This window comes from Drosophila serrata, unplaced genomic scaffold (assembly GCF_035046125.1).
Source record: "Drosophila serrata isolate PLE 108 unplaced genomic scaffold, ASM3504612v1 contig_245, whole genome shotgun sequence".
NCBI classification, from domain to species: Eukaryota; Metazoa; Arthropoda; class Insecta; order Diptera; family Drosophilidae; genus Drosophila; species Drosophila serrata.
In genome coordinates, this window is record NW_028257143.1 from 1130238 (window position 1) to 1146464 (window position 16227).

Sequence of the window (16227 nt, forward strand, 5' to 3'; positions counted from 1 at the left end):
TGCCGCCGCCGCCCCACAGCCACCAGCGAAAATACTTTGTTTATCTCTGGAAAAATATTTTTGTGCATAGTATGTGGGGTCTAAGCACCCACCCCAATCCTGATTTTGTCTTGGCATAATAATTTACAAAGCATTTTACGCTTCGCTTCGCCTGCCATCTGCATTAGCCGCAAAGTCAGTTTCGCAAAGAATTTCGGAGCGAAGGAATAAATATGTTTGCATAATGTAAATATAAGGGAGCTGTCCTGGATCTATGGCCGCATTTTATTGCCTTTGAACGGGTCCCAGGTTGGAGTTCATGAGGTGCAAATGGAAGGTTGAGCGATGCAGAAAAATATTAGACGGACACTTGACAAATGGCTAAGTGCGAACTGTTTGAAGCAATTAGCCAAGACACGCGAAAGTGATCAAGTTGCCGAATGTCTCAAGATATTTCCATTAAAATTTGTTTAATTTCATGTAGGACTAAGATTTATCTTGGACTTAAAGATCAAGAGAATTCTCTTCTTAGGTGCAAACGTAGGTGTAAGACTTCAGAAACCAATTAACGATTATAATTTTAAAACTCCTTACAGCCTGAGCATTCAAAATGCACATTTCATTTTCTTTTGCTTCCCGCGACGCAACAATAAAAATCGCGTGATTTTATATGTATATTTTTATGACAGCCACAGGTACGTCCTAGCAGGATTTCAGCTCCCTGCTTCGTCCTTTCCACGAATTACGCTTTCATTTGTATTCAGAGATGCGGCGCCCTTCTATGAGATTCTCATAATTACATTAAGCATATTAAAGCTCGCTGTCTGAGTCGGCTCACCCCAGCCACAGCCACAGCCCCAACGAGTCCTTCCCCGAAACGCGGCTTCCCCCTTGCTCTGGGCCAACTAATAACGTGTCATAAAAGATTTTCAGTGCTTTAAGTATGTGTTCGTAAAGCGAAACACATTCGAGGCACCTTAAAACACTGTGTGGGCGGGGGCTGGGTGTGAAGCCGATGGCTTACACTAATTCCTTAACTCTACACCCAAGCGGTAAACGCATAATTCCCAATTAGCGACAATTAATTGAACCTCGCCCAGCGATTTACCTAACGTTTGAGAGCGCAAAACTGGTCTATACGGATTTTAATTAGAAGTATTTATTTAAAGCTAACTTACTTGCAACGGAATGCTTTCGAAATACCTATGCACTATGTCATATAGTCAGCCAATTCAATCTTGTAAAAGGAAGTCCCTAAACAGACATATCCATAATAAATAACACATTTAGGTGTAAGTGTATTTTTATTATAATAAAGTTGTTATATTATTTGATTTGACTAAACTATTGCCTTCCAAGTATCGCCCTCCATCAATTGTTTGTTTACACCCTTTGCTGTCAGGTGTTTAAATCCCTCGAATAAGTTGATGCTGAAATGAGATATTTTAATATTTTTGAGAAACAGAAAGAGTTATATTTCTTACGCTGCTCGAGTGTTTCATCTAAATCTCCATTGGTGTCTTCCTTTATGGTATTGATTGTGTTAAAGGTTCTGAACAAATTTTCCATGAGTAATTTTGAGTTATTCATCTAAAAGACTATTTCTTAGCACTAGCATCTGGAAAGAAAAAACTATACGAACCTCGCTAACCTCGTGTATAGAATAGGGCCACTTCAGGTTCCAAACCATTTTGTATTGTAGATATATAATAACTTTTTCACTTTACGCTTAAACCTAGCCGAAAGAAGGTACATATTTATATAAAAATAAAAACTTATTTTTTTGTACTGAGCTAAGAGCTATGCTCGCTCTGGAATTTTGATTCGAACTGGATATTCCAGAGTCAAGTAGAGTTTTCTGGGTCGAGTTAAAATCCCTCCAAAAAGTGGACGCTGAAATGAGATTCAGTTAAGGTATTTCTAAGGAAAAAAAGGAGCTATATTTTTACGCTGGCCGAGTCTTGCGTCTGAATCTCCATTTGTGTCTTGCTTTATGGTATCGATTCTGTTAAAGTTTCTGAACAAATTTTGTATTGTAGATATATAATAACTTTTTCACTTTATGCTTAAACCTAGCCGAAAAAAGGTTTTTATATAAAAATAAGAACTTTTGTTTTTGTACTGAGCTATGCTCGCTCTGGAATTTGGAATTGAACTAAATTTTACTGGTATCGTTCGTAGTAAGGTCGAGTTTTTGAACAATTAAAAAAATCCTGGACTACTTGATTGGTTATATTAGCCTTCGGATTTATTATTAATATTTACAAAAAATTCTATCTCCTATTGCATTCATACACTATGAAGACGTCTTTTTTGTTTTGCATCATTTTCATTATTATTTTAGGCACTTTTATATTTAGAGAAGATATTTTAATATCGTCTAATACTTATATAAATTAAAAAGCAGGTTGAAATAAAAGTTGTATTCTTTATTCAGTAACTCATCTTAAAATGATTTAAAAAAGTATGCAAGTTGCAAGTACTTTGCTCTTCTTTAAGTCATTACAATAATTTCCCACTTTTTTAACATTTTTGGGACTTTGTAATATGTATATAAAGGAATACCCAGATTAACAGTAGTATATAATAGTCAACAATTTTTATTTTCCATATTTTTAGTTTTTTAGAAGAATTTTTATTTATTTTTTTTCATTAAATATATTATTAGCCAATACTTTATGAAAACTTCTGAAGTAATAATGCTATTAGCTTAAAAATATCCTGCCCGTTAAATATCCCAGCGAAGAAATAGAGAGAGAATTACAGACCCTTCGGCACCTTCGTTAAGTTGAGAGCGAAAGAGTCGCTCCCCCGAGAGAGAGAGAGAGAGAGAGAGTGCGAAAGGACGGCCGAGTGGCCACGAGCGAATGTCCTTTTTGGGGCGATGCTGGCGACGATGACGAGAAAAATCAGCAGTTTCATTGATAACGCGCAACGAATTGGATCTCAGACGAACAGCGGCCACGACTACACTGTTAAAAACAAGTCGTGAAAGCGGCTGCAAAAGCACACAAGGAGACCATTCCACATCTCACGTTGAGGTTTGCTTTGCAGAACACACTGCGTATGAGTGATATTAATATAACGTATGAGTATAATCATCTTCCATTCCGCCGACTTGATTCGCTCGGTTCTCGCAGCGCGTGTGCTTAATTATATCGCCGAATGCGAAGGATTATCCCCTTTTGCAATAATAACGAACACAGGAAATCAAATTAAAGACCCCCATCTTAATTTCTTGGTAACAATTCAACTGTGCGTGCAATAACAGAAGAAAACAATAAACACAAATGCCCAATCATTGAAAACTTTAATTAAATACAACATAAAACCCAAGTGACTGCAAATAAAATACAAAGAGTAAGTAGTAAAAACCTCTAAAAGCATTTGAACTTGCTCAACGGAGCTTTAGATGAACTATTTATTTTTAATAAGTCATAAAAAAAATATTATTCTTATAGTATCCCTCATATTTTAAATATCTTCCCAAAGGACATTAACTTTTTTTCAGCTTTTCAATTAAATTCCTATTATAATTTAATTAAACTGCGAGCACCCACAAAATGGCCACTAATTAGTTTGGCCTGTCCCGCCTTTTTGGAGACCTAAGTCAGTCCGTGACCTTCGCTTCAAAAAACCAAATAAAAATAAACGGAACAGCAAAAAATTCCTGGCATTTCCTATATATAGGACAGAAAAATAAAAACAAAATAAGGGAAACGACCTAATTAAACTGTGTGGAAAGAGGGTGCGCTGAAACAGATTTTTGTTTTCTGGGTTTTTCATTTAAAGCGCCGACATTTTCATTTCAACCTTTTCAACAATTTTTTGCGACCCCCGTTGATTTATCTAAATACATGGGAAGGGCTGTAAACACCTCCCACGCACCCTACTTTTTCCACAGCAAAGATATTTTATTTGTATTTTTTTTCTGCTCTCGAAGAAAAGTTCCACGTCGATTTTCCGAGGGACTGGGGAAGACTCTGCTCAGTGGTCGCCTGTCGTCCAGTTGGCGTCACATAAATTTATATATATGTATATATATTTTCCGCCAGCTTCCCATCGTCCACCCGGAAAATCCCGCCTCGGGAACTGACAGTGACTTAATGAGCTGCGGAAGTTAATGTGCAACTTGGCCCAGACTTGTTTCCATTTTGCTGGCAAATTTATTTGCATATTTGGGTTAATTCTGTTTCTTCGCAGCTTTTTTTTCTCCCTATGACTAGCATTATTCTTAGCTCTTGTTCGTTGTTATTCCGCTGTTTTTCTGACCCAATTTTCGCTTAATTAGCATGTTCTTATATTACCGTCTGGCCATAAACAATCACTTTTTTAGGTGTAGGTTTATTTTTATTAAATTAAAAATGTGTTTTTTATTAAATTGATGTTTTGTGTTGCTGGGATATCATCGGATAAGTAAAGTTCGGAAACGTATTTATGTATTTGTAGGACGAAGTGGACAAACACTCTCATCGTTCTTACATATCCTGTGTATATTTCATTTCCATTGGAGTTGAACTGAATATTCCGAGCAGTGTGTTCATAGGCAGGTCGATGTTTGAGGATGATTCAAAACACCCAGAATACTGTGTTTGCTTATTTAAAACAAAAAGTGAATACTCGTATCGTACTTCAGTCCCTTTAACCCCAACTGAGCCCAGGGAGCACACAGACCTTCTAGGAATCAGAGGGAATAAAACGGAATGTTGACTTCTGTGGCCTCACAATGGCCAAGCCACGCGCTTCCCATACGAGAATGGAAAGGAAAGGAATGTGTAAATACCACTCACACACAATCAATAGCAAAGATTTTTCTGCACACACGTTCCCGGACTCCTTAGCCAATTTTCTTTTATTTCAGACGTATTTTCCCAGTCGCTTCTTTCATCTTATTACATTCGTGAAAAGTGCTGGGAGAAACTCTTCAGTGGAGCCCAGCGACACAATTGAGAGCCCTGCCAATCTGTGGGGAAAATTATATTCTGCACAGCTCTCTGGAAGCCCCAAAGCCTTCGACTTCGCCTATTTGTATGCCCAAGTTCATTAGCGTCACTTGGCAAATATTTACCGAGTTGGCAAATTGTGCTTCGCTTTTTGCTAAGGCGCTTCTTTTTGGCTGCAACAGCAAACATAATTAAATTTAATTTGTTGCCAATATTGAACCTACTCACATACCTTGTGTGTGCGGAATAAACACAAATATAGAATGGGTCAAAGAACGTCTGGCTTAAAAGGCTCCATGGGCTGTCTTATGGATAAGGTAAAAGCTTTGGAATATTAAACAAAAAAGTTTTAACGATGCCGACAAAGGTCTTGATTTTATTTCTTTCTGCTGCATTAGAAATCTCTAACATCTGCAGCAGGTTTTTTACAATACACACAAAAAAAAAAAAAGGAAAAGGATATCATCCTAGTACATAGTAAAGTACCCGAAAAAGTATACAAATTTTGTAAATTATACCGTACAAAATATACAGAGATGTAAATAAATTTACATATCGGCATATTGGGCTCCACAATTGCACGGCTCCAGCGGGCCGTAAATTTCCTCTAGGTTCTCCTTGACCTCATCCAGAAGGGCCTTAATGTCCTTCATTTTGAATATCGTCTTTGGCAGGACCATATTCCCGTCCGCATCATGCCACTTCTTCATGTCGTGGGCGATGCGCTTGAGGAAGGTGGTTGTGATATCTAACGCCTGTTTAATTGACTTTTCTGCAAGTATGTGAGAACTTACAGTCTAGTTTCTTGCAAAAATGTTCCTTAATTTGGCTTACCCCCATATTCATCGTCAAATTTGCGTCTAAACTGTACCTTCATGTCCATGTCGTGCTTTTGGCACACAAATGCACGAACCAAATTGGCATTGTCGCCGTTTTCAACCACTTGCACGGATTTGCGTCCTTCGCATAATCCTCGATCGTCAAATCCATGAAAGGGTACGAATGTATACACTTCGGACTTCTCGAAGGCAGTTCGCAAAGCATGGACTTCGGCCATTTTCTTCTGCATTCTGTAGCAGGAGAAGGCATTGTAAATGCGATAGTCTAATGTGGCCATTAGCTTGTCAATCGTTGCGCTGCACTTCCTGGACAATCGGGGGAGATGAGATCTTATTAGTATAGAGAAAGATCGTAGTCAATTAGCTTACGTGGGAAAATTATTCCAATAAAGTCCTGGTACCTGACCCTTGTGCTTCACCTCATGCAAGTGAACACCCAGGACACTGATGAGATACTCTGCCAGGGAGCTCTGCAGAGACCTGAGCTTGGTCAGATCGTTGACATGCTTCCGAGACCACCAGCCGCGGAAACTTGACTGAATAATGGAGGCACACCTATTGTGATACGCATTTACCACCCGCTGCAATTTGGCTTCGGCCAGCATAACCAGAATGCCTTCCGCCATGAAGCGGCGCCACCATTTCTGAATGATAATCGCAGCGCGCTCAAATTTCCGATTGCGAAAACGCACTAACCAGCCGCGGACATGTCGCTGAATAAGTTGCGCCGCCTTGAACTGTTTAAATTCCAAGATCAGTTGTTGTGTGCTGCAGAGCCCCGTAGTCAAAATCAGGGATATCGAGTAGAAAGTGTAGCCTACTTACCGAGGCAAGTTCACCCCGAGAGTCGAGTCATCTGACCACTCCCCGGCTTCATCATCAATTGACCAATCCCCCAAAGTTGTGTTCGAATGGCTTAGGCAATAATAATAGAATATACTTTTTTCTAGTTAAAAATAAATTCTTACTCTGGGCTTGTGCGGGTTATCATCTTGTCTTGTTTTCTGTTTATGAGAAATGGAAATACTACTGGTTTCTCCATATTAAATCCGTAGAATATACTTGAAAGCCAAGTCAAGGCCAATTAGATGTGAAAAACAAGTTCCTAGACATTCCTAGAGATAAGGCTCTCTACAATATTATATATGAAATTCACAATTTTAAAGAAATAGAATACAATCCTGTAACCTCGTGAGGTGCTAGTGAACCCGAAACTATCTATCATCCTTACGTTTTACGCCTCCAGAGAGCCAAAAGCTGCAGATAGTCGCACATTTAATACATTTTTAATGGCGATGCGACTCGCTCGATATTCCAGGGAAGGCGCAACTTTGCCACTCAATGCAATCATTTGCCAATGCACTTGGGCAGGACGAAGAGGGGCTCGTACTGAGAAATGCGGAAATCAAAAGTTAAAATAAACTTCGCTGTCCTTGTCGCCGTTCGCTGCTGGCTTTGTTGTCCTTTTTTCGGGTGCCTGCCAGGGAGCTCCTCCTTATAAAGTTCCAGGATATCCGGTTGTTGTCTTCGGTGCTCATTTTTCGTCCTCCCTCACCAGAGCGCCGTTGAGCGCACCCGCCTCTGGTCCTTGTCTCGTTTAATGTTTCATTTATTTGTATTTTTGTGCTGGGGCTTGGAGCAAGGAGCAAGGAGCAAGGCAGCACAGAGGAGTCAAGGCGGGAGGGTACTGAGGCTGCAAGGACTACGAACTGGGACCGGGTATTGCATTGTACTGGGTCGCTGTTTTCACTATTTGACGCTTGTTTACTCATTTCCGGTGGCTGCCTGCATTGTGTCCCGTCCGAAGGACATTGCCTTGCACTGCGGCTCTGTCGTTCGTCTGGGAAAACTGAAGCACTTTGTAGCTTCCATTACGAAAATGCTTTAACGTTGACTTGACTTGGCAGCCGAGTGTTCTTTCATATTAAACAAGAGTAAAGAGTCCTTCTGATGTGCGAGTTATGCAATGGGTGATAATGCAGCTCAGAAATATGATCAGGTATCTTTCGATTATATTGATATTAAGAAAAGAAACTAAGATCATTTTTAATCACCTTAATTCTATAAGTCTAAATATCATTGGGCTGAGCAAATGACCCAATTTAAATGTCCACTTTAAATTGAATTCAATTGCAAATAATTTCAACCCCTTTAGATCGTCCTTTGCCAAAACTGAAGGCTAAACTTTCGCCGCCCTTCTGAACCACCAACCTCTCGCTCGCGGCGCACAAATAAAAACTTTGCCAATGCGGTTTGCGCTTCTAATTTGCCCCAAGGCAAAGGCAATCAATCAATATTCATCAAAATGCTATTTAATTTGAATGCAGCCGCCCTGCAACTTAACGTCGTCACGTCCTTGTCCTCATCCTCGTCCTCGTCCTTTTCAGACAAGAAGGCACACGCAACTTTCATTACTCGCGAACTCGGCGACAACGCGAACTTTGAAGTGTGGCAGTCGACATTGAGGGAAAGCCCTCACAGAAGGATGCACTGAAACAAATGGGGAACACATGCATTTTTACTTTGAAAAGGATTAGGAAACTATTTACCTAATAAAGAAAATATCATTTAATTTCTTGGCGTGATTAGAATATGTTTTAAATATTATTTTATCTTGAAGTTAATTAATAACACAACTTACTTTCTCTGACTGTGAGAGAGTGTAAAATTGAGATCGGGGCTAAGAAAGGGTAAAGCGAACTAACGAACGTGCTGCAGTTTCCTAGTCTCGCTAAAATTTCAATTTTTCAGACTGCATCTTTGTCATCGAGTCGAGGCCGAGAAATTTCGGAAATTCTTTGACTGAATTTTTGCATTCTTGGTCTGTGGACTGCTAATTGCGGCAACTTGCTCACTCAACGTTTCCGTTGAGGAAAATGGCTCACGCATCTCAATCGCTCTTCGTTAACCTGATTTCGCAGAGAAACCAGGGGAACGAATGGAGAGGTAAACATTTACCAAACTGCATTTGTATGGCTCACACATATAACGAGGAAATAAAACATCAATTGCTGGCCCTTTTCCCTCAATTTCTCCAGGAGCATACTTTATTGGTTCATTGATGAGGCAAAAGGAAATAAAAGGGTCAGACGGGGTCTGACTTCCAAATTGGCAGCTGTAAATTTGAAGTTGCCCCCAGACAAGCCAAATATGTGGGATTACGTGTAACCGGCTGGCAGGGGTGAGCATTAAATTGAGGAGTTTCAGGTGAAAAACTTCTATGAAACTTAAGAAGGGAAGAAAAGAGTGAGAAATGTATGCGTACCTTTGTATATAAAATTATATACTGCAGTTGGAAAATAAATTATTCCGATTTAAGATCATTAAAGTGCGAGAATAAAGCAATCTCTAATTCAGATTCTTGCAGGAAATTTAAAGAAAATGCTCTGGCGTTATATATTTTCTGACAGACTAATATAAGTTTTATTGGCCACACAGACTTTGCCACCCCCGCAAGCAGGGAGAAAAATAATTTTAAAGACCACAAAAAGCATGTCCTTGTGTGGAAAGTTAAGACCACTTAATGCACGCCAAAAGCAGTTTATATATATGTATATGCATGTATGTGTGCCTGCCTTCTATGTATGTATGTACATGGCTCATAAATACTTGTATACTCGCACATAGGGCCACTCGCACGCACACACTGGCAAACAGGGCCAACGACACATGTTTTGGGTTTTTGGGCCCCTTGAAGGCATCACTCGGGTGCCTGCTTGTGTATGCGGTGTTAATAATGCCTTTGATGTGTGTTAAGGACAGCTTCAGACTACGACAACCGAAATACATGGCCAACTAAGGCGGCTCCATGTCCTTTGTTGTCCAACTCGATCTACAGCTGCTTCTGCTGCTGCTGCTGAAGTCTACAAAAATGTTGGCAAATGTAAACAGAATTTGCAAGCAAACAGAGTGCATGGGAATATTGCCCCCAAAAATTGAGCTGAAAGCATTAAATTTGGTCTCTCTGTTGAGTATAATTTTCATTTATCATTTAAAAGAAAGCATGGGCTCTGTCAGATTGTGCAATCTCAAAGAGAAGTAGAAAATCTATATCTATCTAATTTACAAAAGAGAATTTATGCATTATAGCAAGACAATTTGTTTTCTCAGTTATTTCAAGGCCTGTTTCCTTGTTAAAATAAAATTCCCTGTAAGCCGCAAGTCATTTTCAGTGGTTAACGAACCCTGGCAGTCATTAAATCTTTTGAAGGCCTATTAGCGCATAAATAAAATGGCATTCGCGCATTACGCATACGCAGCGTTGACCAATTTTTTTATGGCTACATTGCGGTTGGTATTGCCTCACCTGAGCCTCAGCCGTTCCTTTCGGCCAAAGTGGCCAAGTGGCCAGTTGGCCATAACGGTCTGTCTCCGAAGGAGGCGAGGTAAGTCTATTAACGGCAATGACAAAGCACGCGAAAAGCTAATAGAGAGACAGTAAGCCGACGGTGGGCGGTGGCTAAGTAGTTTGGCAAGTCTATAAAAATGTATTAACTGCCGGACGACAGGAGGAGAAGGCGAAAATAAAGTCATAAAGCGAAGTGCCGTGCGCGGGGCAGTGCGGAGGAGTGTTCAGGAGTCCAGGCAGGACCCAGACACAATGGCCGTAATATGATAATCATTGCGTAGTCACTCACACACACAAAACACACTCGCACCCGCACTTAGGGGCGTGTGAAAAGTGGGCAAATGATGCAAAGCAGAAGCGGGGAGCCTTTCTAGGTTCCTTCAGGCGGCAGCCTAGGCCAACGGCAAATCCATTAAACCCTTATGATGCACGAGTACAAATAAAGTGAGTGAAAGCCGACAGACAATGGAAATGCCACGAGTGCTGGCAAGGAAAACACAAGGCATGGGTGGCAAGCGGCAAGCGGCAGGCGGCGTGGGAAATCGGTGGAAAACAAAAACATCTGGGCGCAAAAAAGGCGTGTCAAAACATATGCGAAAAAAAGAGCAGTAACCGCAGACCGAAGCGATGGGTGAAAGTAGGGAAAGCTGCCCGCAAAGTGAGCAAACACTTGAGTCAAGTGGTTAGCTGGTTAAAGCGCTCCTGTCAGGATGCGAGTGCAAATGGGGTGAGCGGCGCCACAACGTGTGGAGTGGATGACAGAGCGAATGTGAAAGTTCAGTCAAGTGCACCGTCGAAGAGGCCTAAAGGTTCTCGCCTCAAATTATAAACAGATGCTGGCAGGGAGATTAGCCGGATCAGGCGAAACAAGTGGGTAAATGGGCCAAGAGGCTCACATCTTGGAAAAGCCCACCAGAGTTACGTACAATTATGTTACATTTTATTAGCAAACTGGGGATAAACATGAGAGAGAAGTAGCACACAAGTTGTGAAATACAACTCTTCTTGGAAGTATGGATAATTTCTTAACACGTTTTGCTTATGAGATTCTAAGCAGTAAGAATACTAAATAAAAATACTTTAAGTTAAATCATTTAGTTATTAAAATTAAATGTATATTCAGTAATATAATTATGTAGAAGAATCATTCTCATACTGTTTAAGGTAAAGAAGTATTCGAAAATGAGTCTTTTTTTAAAGCGTCAGAATATACAATTATAAATTTAAATGTGTATAATTGCAAATGAATATTTATTATAACCATAAAAAAACAAATAGTGATATGAGAAAATCTTGATGCAATGGTTGTCAGTATAATTAATGGTTTTATTAATACATTATATAATGAATTCGCTTTAGTTTATTTCTTACCAATCAATTCAAAGCAAAACAACATAGTTTCAAGTAAGAAAAGTAGACATTCAAACCTAATAAAATCTAATTGTATTATGTTCTTATAAAGTTTACTCAAGTTTCTGTAATACATTTACTATCTTCAACTTTCTACACCCTTGAAACAAATTTCACCAATTCAATGCCATGTTTTTTGGGGACAGCCTTTCCTTAGCCAGGCTTATCTCATATCCAGGCGACCAGGTACAGAATATCAGAATAGCACCTGGCACCTGGGAAACGAGGACAGTGGAACAAATAAAGCGCAACGCTGTGCAACAGTGGCCAAGCAACTGTTCAGATTTCAATACCTGAGTGAATTTTTAGCATTTCCTACAATGCCAGACCAGAAAAGGGATACTGGTGGAATAACAACAATACAATATATGAAACTTCCACCACTTCCACTTCCCCTCCTGCTTGAGGAGGCGACGGCAACAAACGAGTCGGTGCACAAACATTACGTATACGCGATGTGGGTCTGAAAGAAGCAGGAATAACATGGAGAATACCCAAAAGAGATACTTGCATTAGAGACATGAGCACCACCACCGGGCATCAAACTAACAAAAGCAAGTTTTTTTTCGCATAAAAATAATACTGACAAACACACACACACACCACGTACATTGAGCAGGCGAAGAAAGTTTAAATCAACTTGTGGGAATTTAGACAATTTTATAAACATGTATACGAGCCGGAGGACTGTGGCAAGATAAATCCGTGTACATATAGATGTGCGACTAAAGTCGAAGGAGTTGCTTATCCACTGAGGAAAACTTTAATATTTAGTGAGAAAGTAATGTAAATGATAAGTATTTAAGTATTACTTTTTGCTTGAACTTTGTATTGAACTTTGAATTATTTAATTCCCAATTCCTAACTTAATTTGACAACTTTTTATAAATATTTTCTAAGCATAATTTATTGTATCGCATTGAATTTCTTTCAGTGCACCCACATGCACTGTGCACATGGCATATAGTACAAATTTAAAAGTAAACCAAGCCGCATCGCATCGCGCTATCTGCGAATGCTTCTGCCGCTTATTTCTTGGCGAGCCCACAGACACCACACACACACCCGTCTTGTTATTGTTGTACGGTGGTGTTTATGCAAATTCTCGCCCTGTGTGTTGGGCCAGCGCCAAAAGGAGATACGTGCTTTATATATATTCATGAATGTATGAATATCTCGCCTGTATAAACAGAGTAACTGAATAATAATAACAACGGCAGCAGCCGACGGGCGGCCAGCCTCGAAAAACTTGACGGAAATGTCGCCAGGGGAAAAAGTTTTTCACGTAAGGTATGAAAAAAGAAAGCTGACAAAATAAATATTACATATTTCGGTTACTTCTTTAAGCGCTTTAAATTAGGTTTGTGGAAAACAGCGGGATAAATCAGTGTGTGGCTGCCATTTATATGCTGCACTCGTGCCAGCGATGAGTGGAATATCAGCTACAGAAATTCGGGAAATCGTACGTGATACATGACACTAACCCAAAGTAAGGGGGAAAAGCGTCGACTTGACTTACTGGAGTAAATTACCATGTGCAAAAGGATCATTTTCGCTGGGGTGTGCTATTTGAAAAACTATTTCAAAATATTCAAAAATTTCCAATGTATAAAAGCTAAGGTGCTGATAGTGATTCGTCCAAAGAATTTGGAATACAGGCATATAAAAATTGGCTGTAGAAAATACAGAACTCGAAAAAGTTACAAAACATATTGCACTTTTAATTTTCTAACTCGCTTGCCACCGCCAGCTGGTCAGTCATCCGTGGGCGATATCCTGGCCCCCTGTTCGCGTTCCCCATTCGGTGGCACAGTGAAGCGTGAAACTTGTGCGCTTGTCACAGAAATGCTGCCCGTCAGCTTTCCTTCCCTTTCTTGCGGTTGCACTTGCAACAACAGTGGGGTTGCGGAAACGTCGCCACATAAATTACCAAATAGAGCAAACCGACGAATCGAGTTGCCGCACAACAAACGGATTGCATTTCACCTTTTTTTTGTCCTGCCACCTCCTGGCACATTTCTCAGTCCCCACCTCGATTGCATTAGCATTTTGACGTTGGCCCTCCCATTTGCACTGCCCCATTGTCTGAGTTTCTTTTATTTTTTGCTGCGGGTGCCGCTGCCACTTGTCTCATTTCGAGCGCTGTCAAGCTGCAGAAAAGTAAATGCACAGCGCCATCTTGTGGCCAGCAGCCGGAGCATCTCCTCCCCACTTCCACTTCCGCTTCCGCCCACTTCCACTTCCGCTTCCTCCGGTGGCGACTGCATCGCTGAGTGGATTCCACAAGTCCGGCACTTGGACATTGCTCTATTTTTACCATTGCGAAAGTGATTGCTTGTTGCTCTCTTTTGTTCCCTCGGTTGCTGATTTGCTTTTGTTTTCTAATTAATTATGGAACACTGTGGCCTGCTGGCAAAGGAATGGAAAAAAAATCCGAAATATGGTATAAAAATAATATTTTTAGTTATTTTAAAATACATAACATCCTAAAAGCAAAAAGCATTATTAACATAAGAACTCTACTTATATGTTTCAGCCTATTTTAATTTATTTAACTTGTTAACTTGTTTAACTTGTTCGGAAAAAAATTTAAAAATAATTTAGTTGCTTTATTAAAATATATTTCATTAAAGACCACAATTTCCTTTTATTAATTTAAATTTAAAATCTAAAATTATTCAAATTGAATTTCCAGTTACATAGATCCCACTGTAGTTCAAAAATTTCCTTCCTCCAGACAAGACTTTTTGTCACTGGCGCATTGTTTTTGTTTGTCATCGCTATTTTCATAGTTCATTAGTGTGCTGGCCCCTCAGTAAACTCCTTTTTTTACCCAGTTTGACCAACACTTTTCTGCTGTTGGTGCTCCCTTCTTCTTTGTCGGGATTTTCCGTGGCATTTAACAGCTGCTGTCAGACATTAGAAAAATATTTGCACTTTGTTTTTATTTTATAATTTCCTTGCAATGTCTGGCAGGCTCTTAACTTGACAGCGTTGCAATTTCGCCCCTGTGTGGCCCGGACTTTCTGCGCGGGGCTGGCATTGATTTTCCGGGAAAGCAGCTCCTTTAAGCCAGGGTGGCTAATGACTTTAGTGTGTATAAAGATAAGCAGCCTCTGTGTCAGGCTCCCAGGATGCAGGATGCAGGATTCTGGATACTGAATGCTGCCATATGCACCGAGCACAAGGAGCTGCAACGACAACGAGGCAGTGAGCGACGATGACGACGACAACTAAAATTTGTTTCGCCCCCGAAAGCCCCACCCTTTCCCCACATAAAACAGCTTGGGGTCTCGACTTCAGCTCCTTTCAGCCTCCCGCCTCCTGTCTCCTGTCTCCTGCCTCCTTTCTCCTTTCGGCGGCTGCTTGGGTAAAATAAACGACAGCTAATAATGCGCACAACGAGCAGCATCAGAGAAAAGGAGCATGGAGCCAGGATCCGAGAAAGCTACTTGGGTTTTCCCATGCTCTGCTAGTGGAAGTCAGGGCATGAAGGTTGGATAGTTCTTTGTGAGTAAAGAGAAGCATTTTGGGGGTATTCTATAGAAGCATTAAAGCCAGTTATTTCAATGTAGTTTATCAATGTGTAGAGCAGGTAAATGTAGTGACTGTTATATAAGATGAAATATGAAATAATATTAATTCGAAATATTATAAAAATATAGTATCGATTAATTTATTTCTTTTTCTTTTCTTAAATGGTATGGGTACTTTTATCTGTTCTATTTTTACAAATATTTATGGAACATTTAAGCTACGAATAAGGGAAAGTATTTCGTCCTTAAATAACAAGAATCCTGTAAGGTTAGAGGCGTGGCAGGGACTTTAATTGGCACACATGCAACAAAACGCGCCGTGACACACTTGCCGCACTCACACCATTTGCGACACGGGCAACCAGGGGCTGGGCTCCGGCTTCGAGGACAAAGTTTCTCTCGTATGCATAGACACATTCTTAGGGTTGGGTTGGGGAATGGCTGGGTGGCTGGGAATGGCTCCCCGGTTGATCTTTTGGCTGGTAGGCGGCAAACGCGAGTCCTTATGCAAATGAGTCAGGATGCGGCCGAGACAACGGGGCCGGGCGCAAGTGTTAAGGGTCGCGCAGCTCGAGTTTAATTAGACGCAGGACGTGTGATTTATTTGATTGTCGCCACGGCAATAGTTTCCAAATGGTTTTGGGTCACACCCAGTGTCCCCAAACCCGGTCCCCAAATAGTTTCTGAAAGTTTCAATCAATAAATATAAAGTGGGAATCGAGTTGGAGGGGATTTTGTGAATGTGTGTTATGAGCTTCAATAAATTGTATGAGAAAAGTTCTTGAACTTCTTACTTCTGCAAACATTATTTAACCGTGAATTTATTTAACATAACTTTTAATAAATAAGTTTCAGTTAATAAATAGCTGGAATTTATTTTAACTTAATTATATATCAAATTATAACAAGGATTAATTAAGATGAAAGATAATTATATCAAACTGACACTATTGACCGCTATATAAAATGTATCATTAAAAAACTTATTTGAGAGCATAAAACCAGATCGTTTTCTGGATATTCAGCTGGCAAACTTTGAAACTTATATTTATGTCCGATGCAGGCTTCGGTCACCCGGGCAACGTGAATAATAATATCTGTCAGTCGAGCGGCGATGGCCACTTTTTCTTTGTCTGTCGGGCCAAGGCGTTTGCCTTTACGCCTGATTCGTT

The 16227-nt window shown here is 40.2% G+C and overlaps 2 protein-coding genes and 1 long non-coding RNA gene across 3 annotated transcripts in view; 1 reads left to right on the forward strand and 2 right to left on the reverse strand.

Moving 5' to 3' along the window:
• Positions 1 to 1264: 1264 nt before the first annotated feature.
• LOC147643707 (uncharacterized) lies at positions 1265 to 2172 on the reverse strand. The gene is made up of 5 exons (XR_015271522.1): positions 1929 to 2172; positions 1856 to 1872; positions 1622 to 1713; positions 1464 to 1569; positions 1265 to 1409 (listed from the first exon to the last, which is right to left on the reverse strand). It is a non-coding gene; the product is annotated as an uncharacterized LOC147643707 (long non-coding RNA).
• Positions 2173 to 2761: 589 nt separating this feature from the next.
• The window catches only part of beat-Ib (beaten path Ib), a 55427-nt gene continuing 41961 nt past the window's right edge, over positions 2762 to 16227 (forward strand). The window contains exon 1 of the mRNA XM_020954836.2: positions 2762 to 3339. The gene's annotated coding sequence lies outside the window, so the exon portion shown is untranslated. The remainder of the gene's footprint in view (positions 3340 to 16227) is intronic.
• LOC110185827 (uncharacterized) lies at positions 5270 to 6987 on the reverse strand. Its single transcript, XM_020954834.2, has 5 exons — positions 6730 to 6987; positions 6587 to 6676; positions 6131 to 6529; positions 5757 to 6067; positions 5270 to 5694 (listed from the first exon to the last, which is right to left on the reverse strand). Exons 1-5 carry the CDS (start codon positions 6801 to 6803, stop codon positions 5471 to 5473), a joined length of 1098 nt encoding a protein of 365 aa, XP_020810493.2. The 5' UTR covers positions 6804 to 6987; the 3' UTR covers positions 5270 to 5470.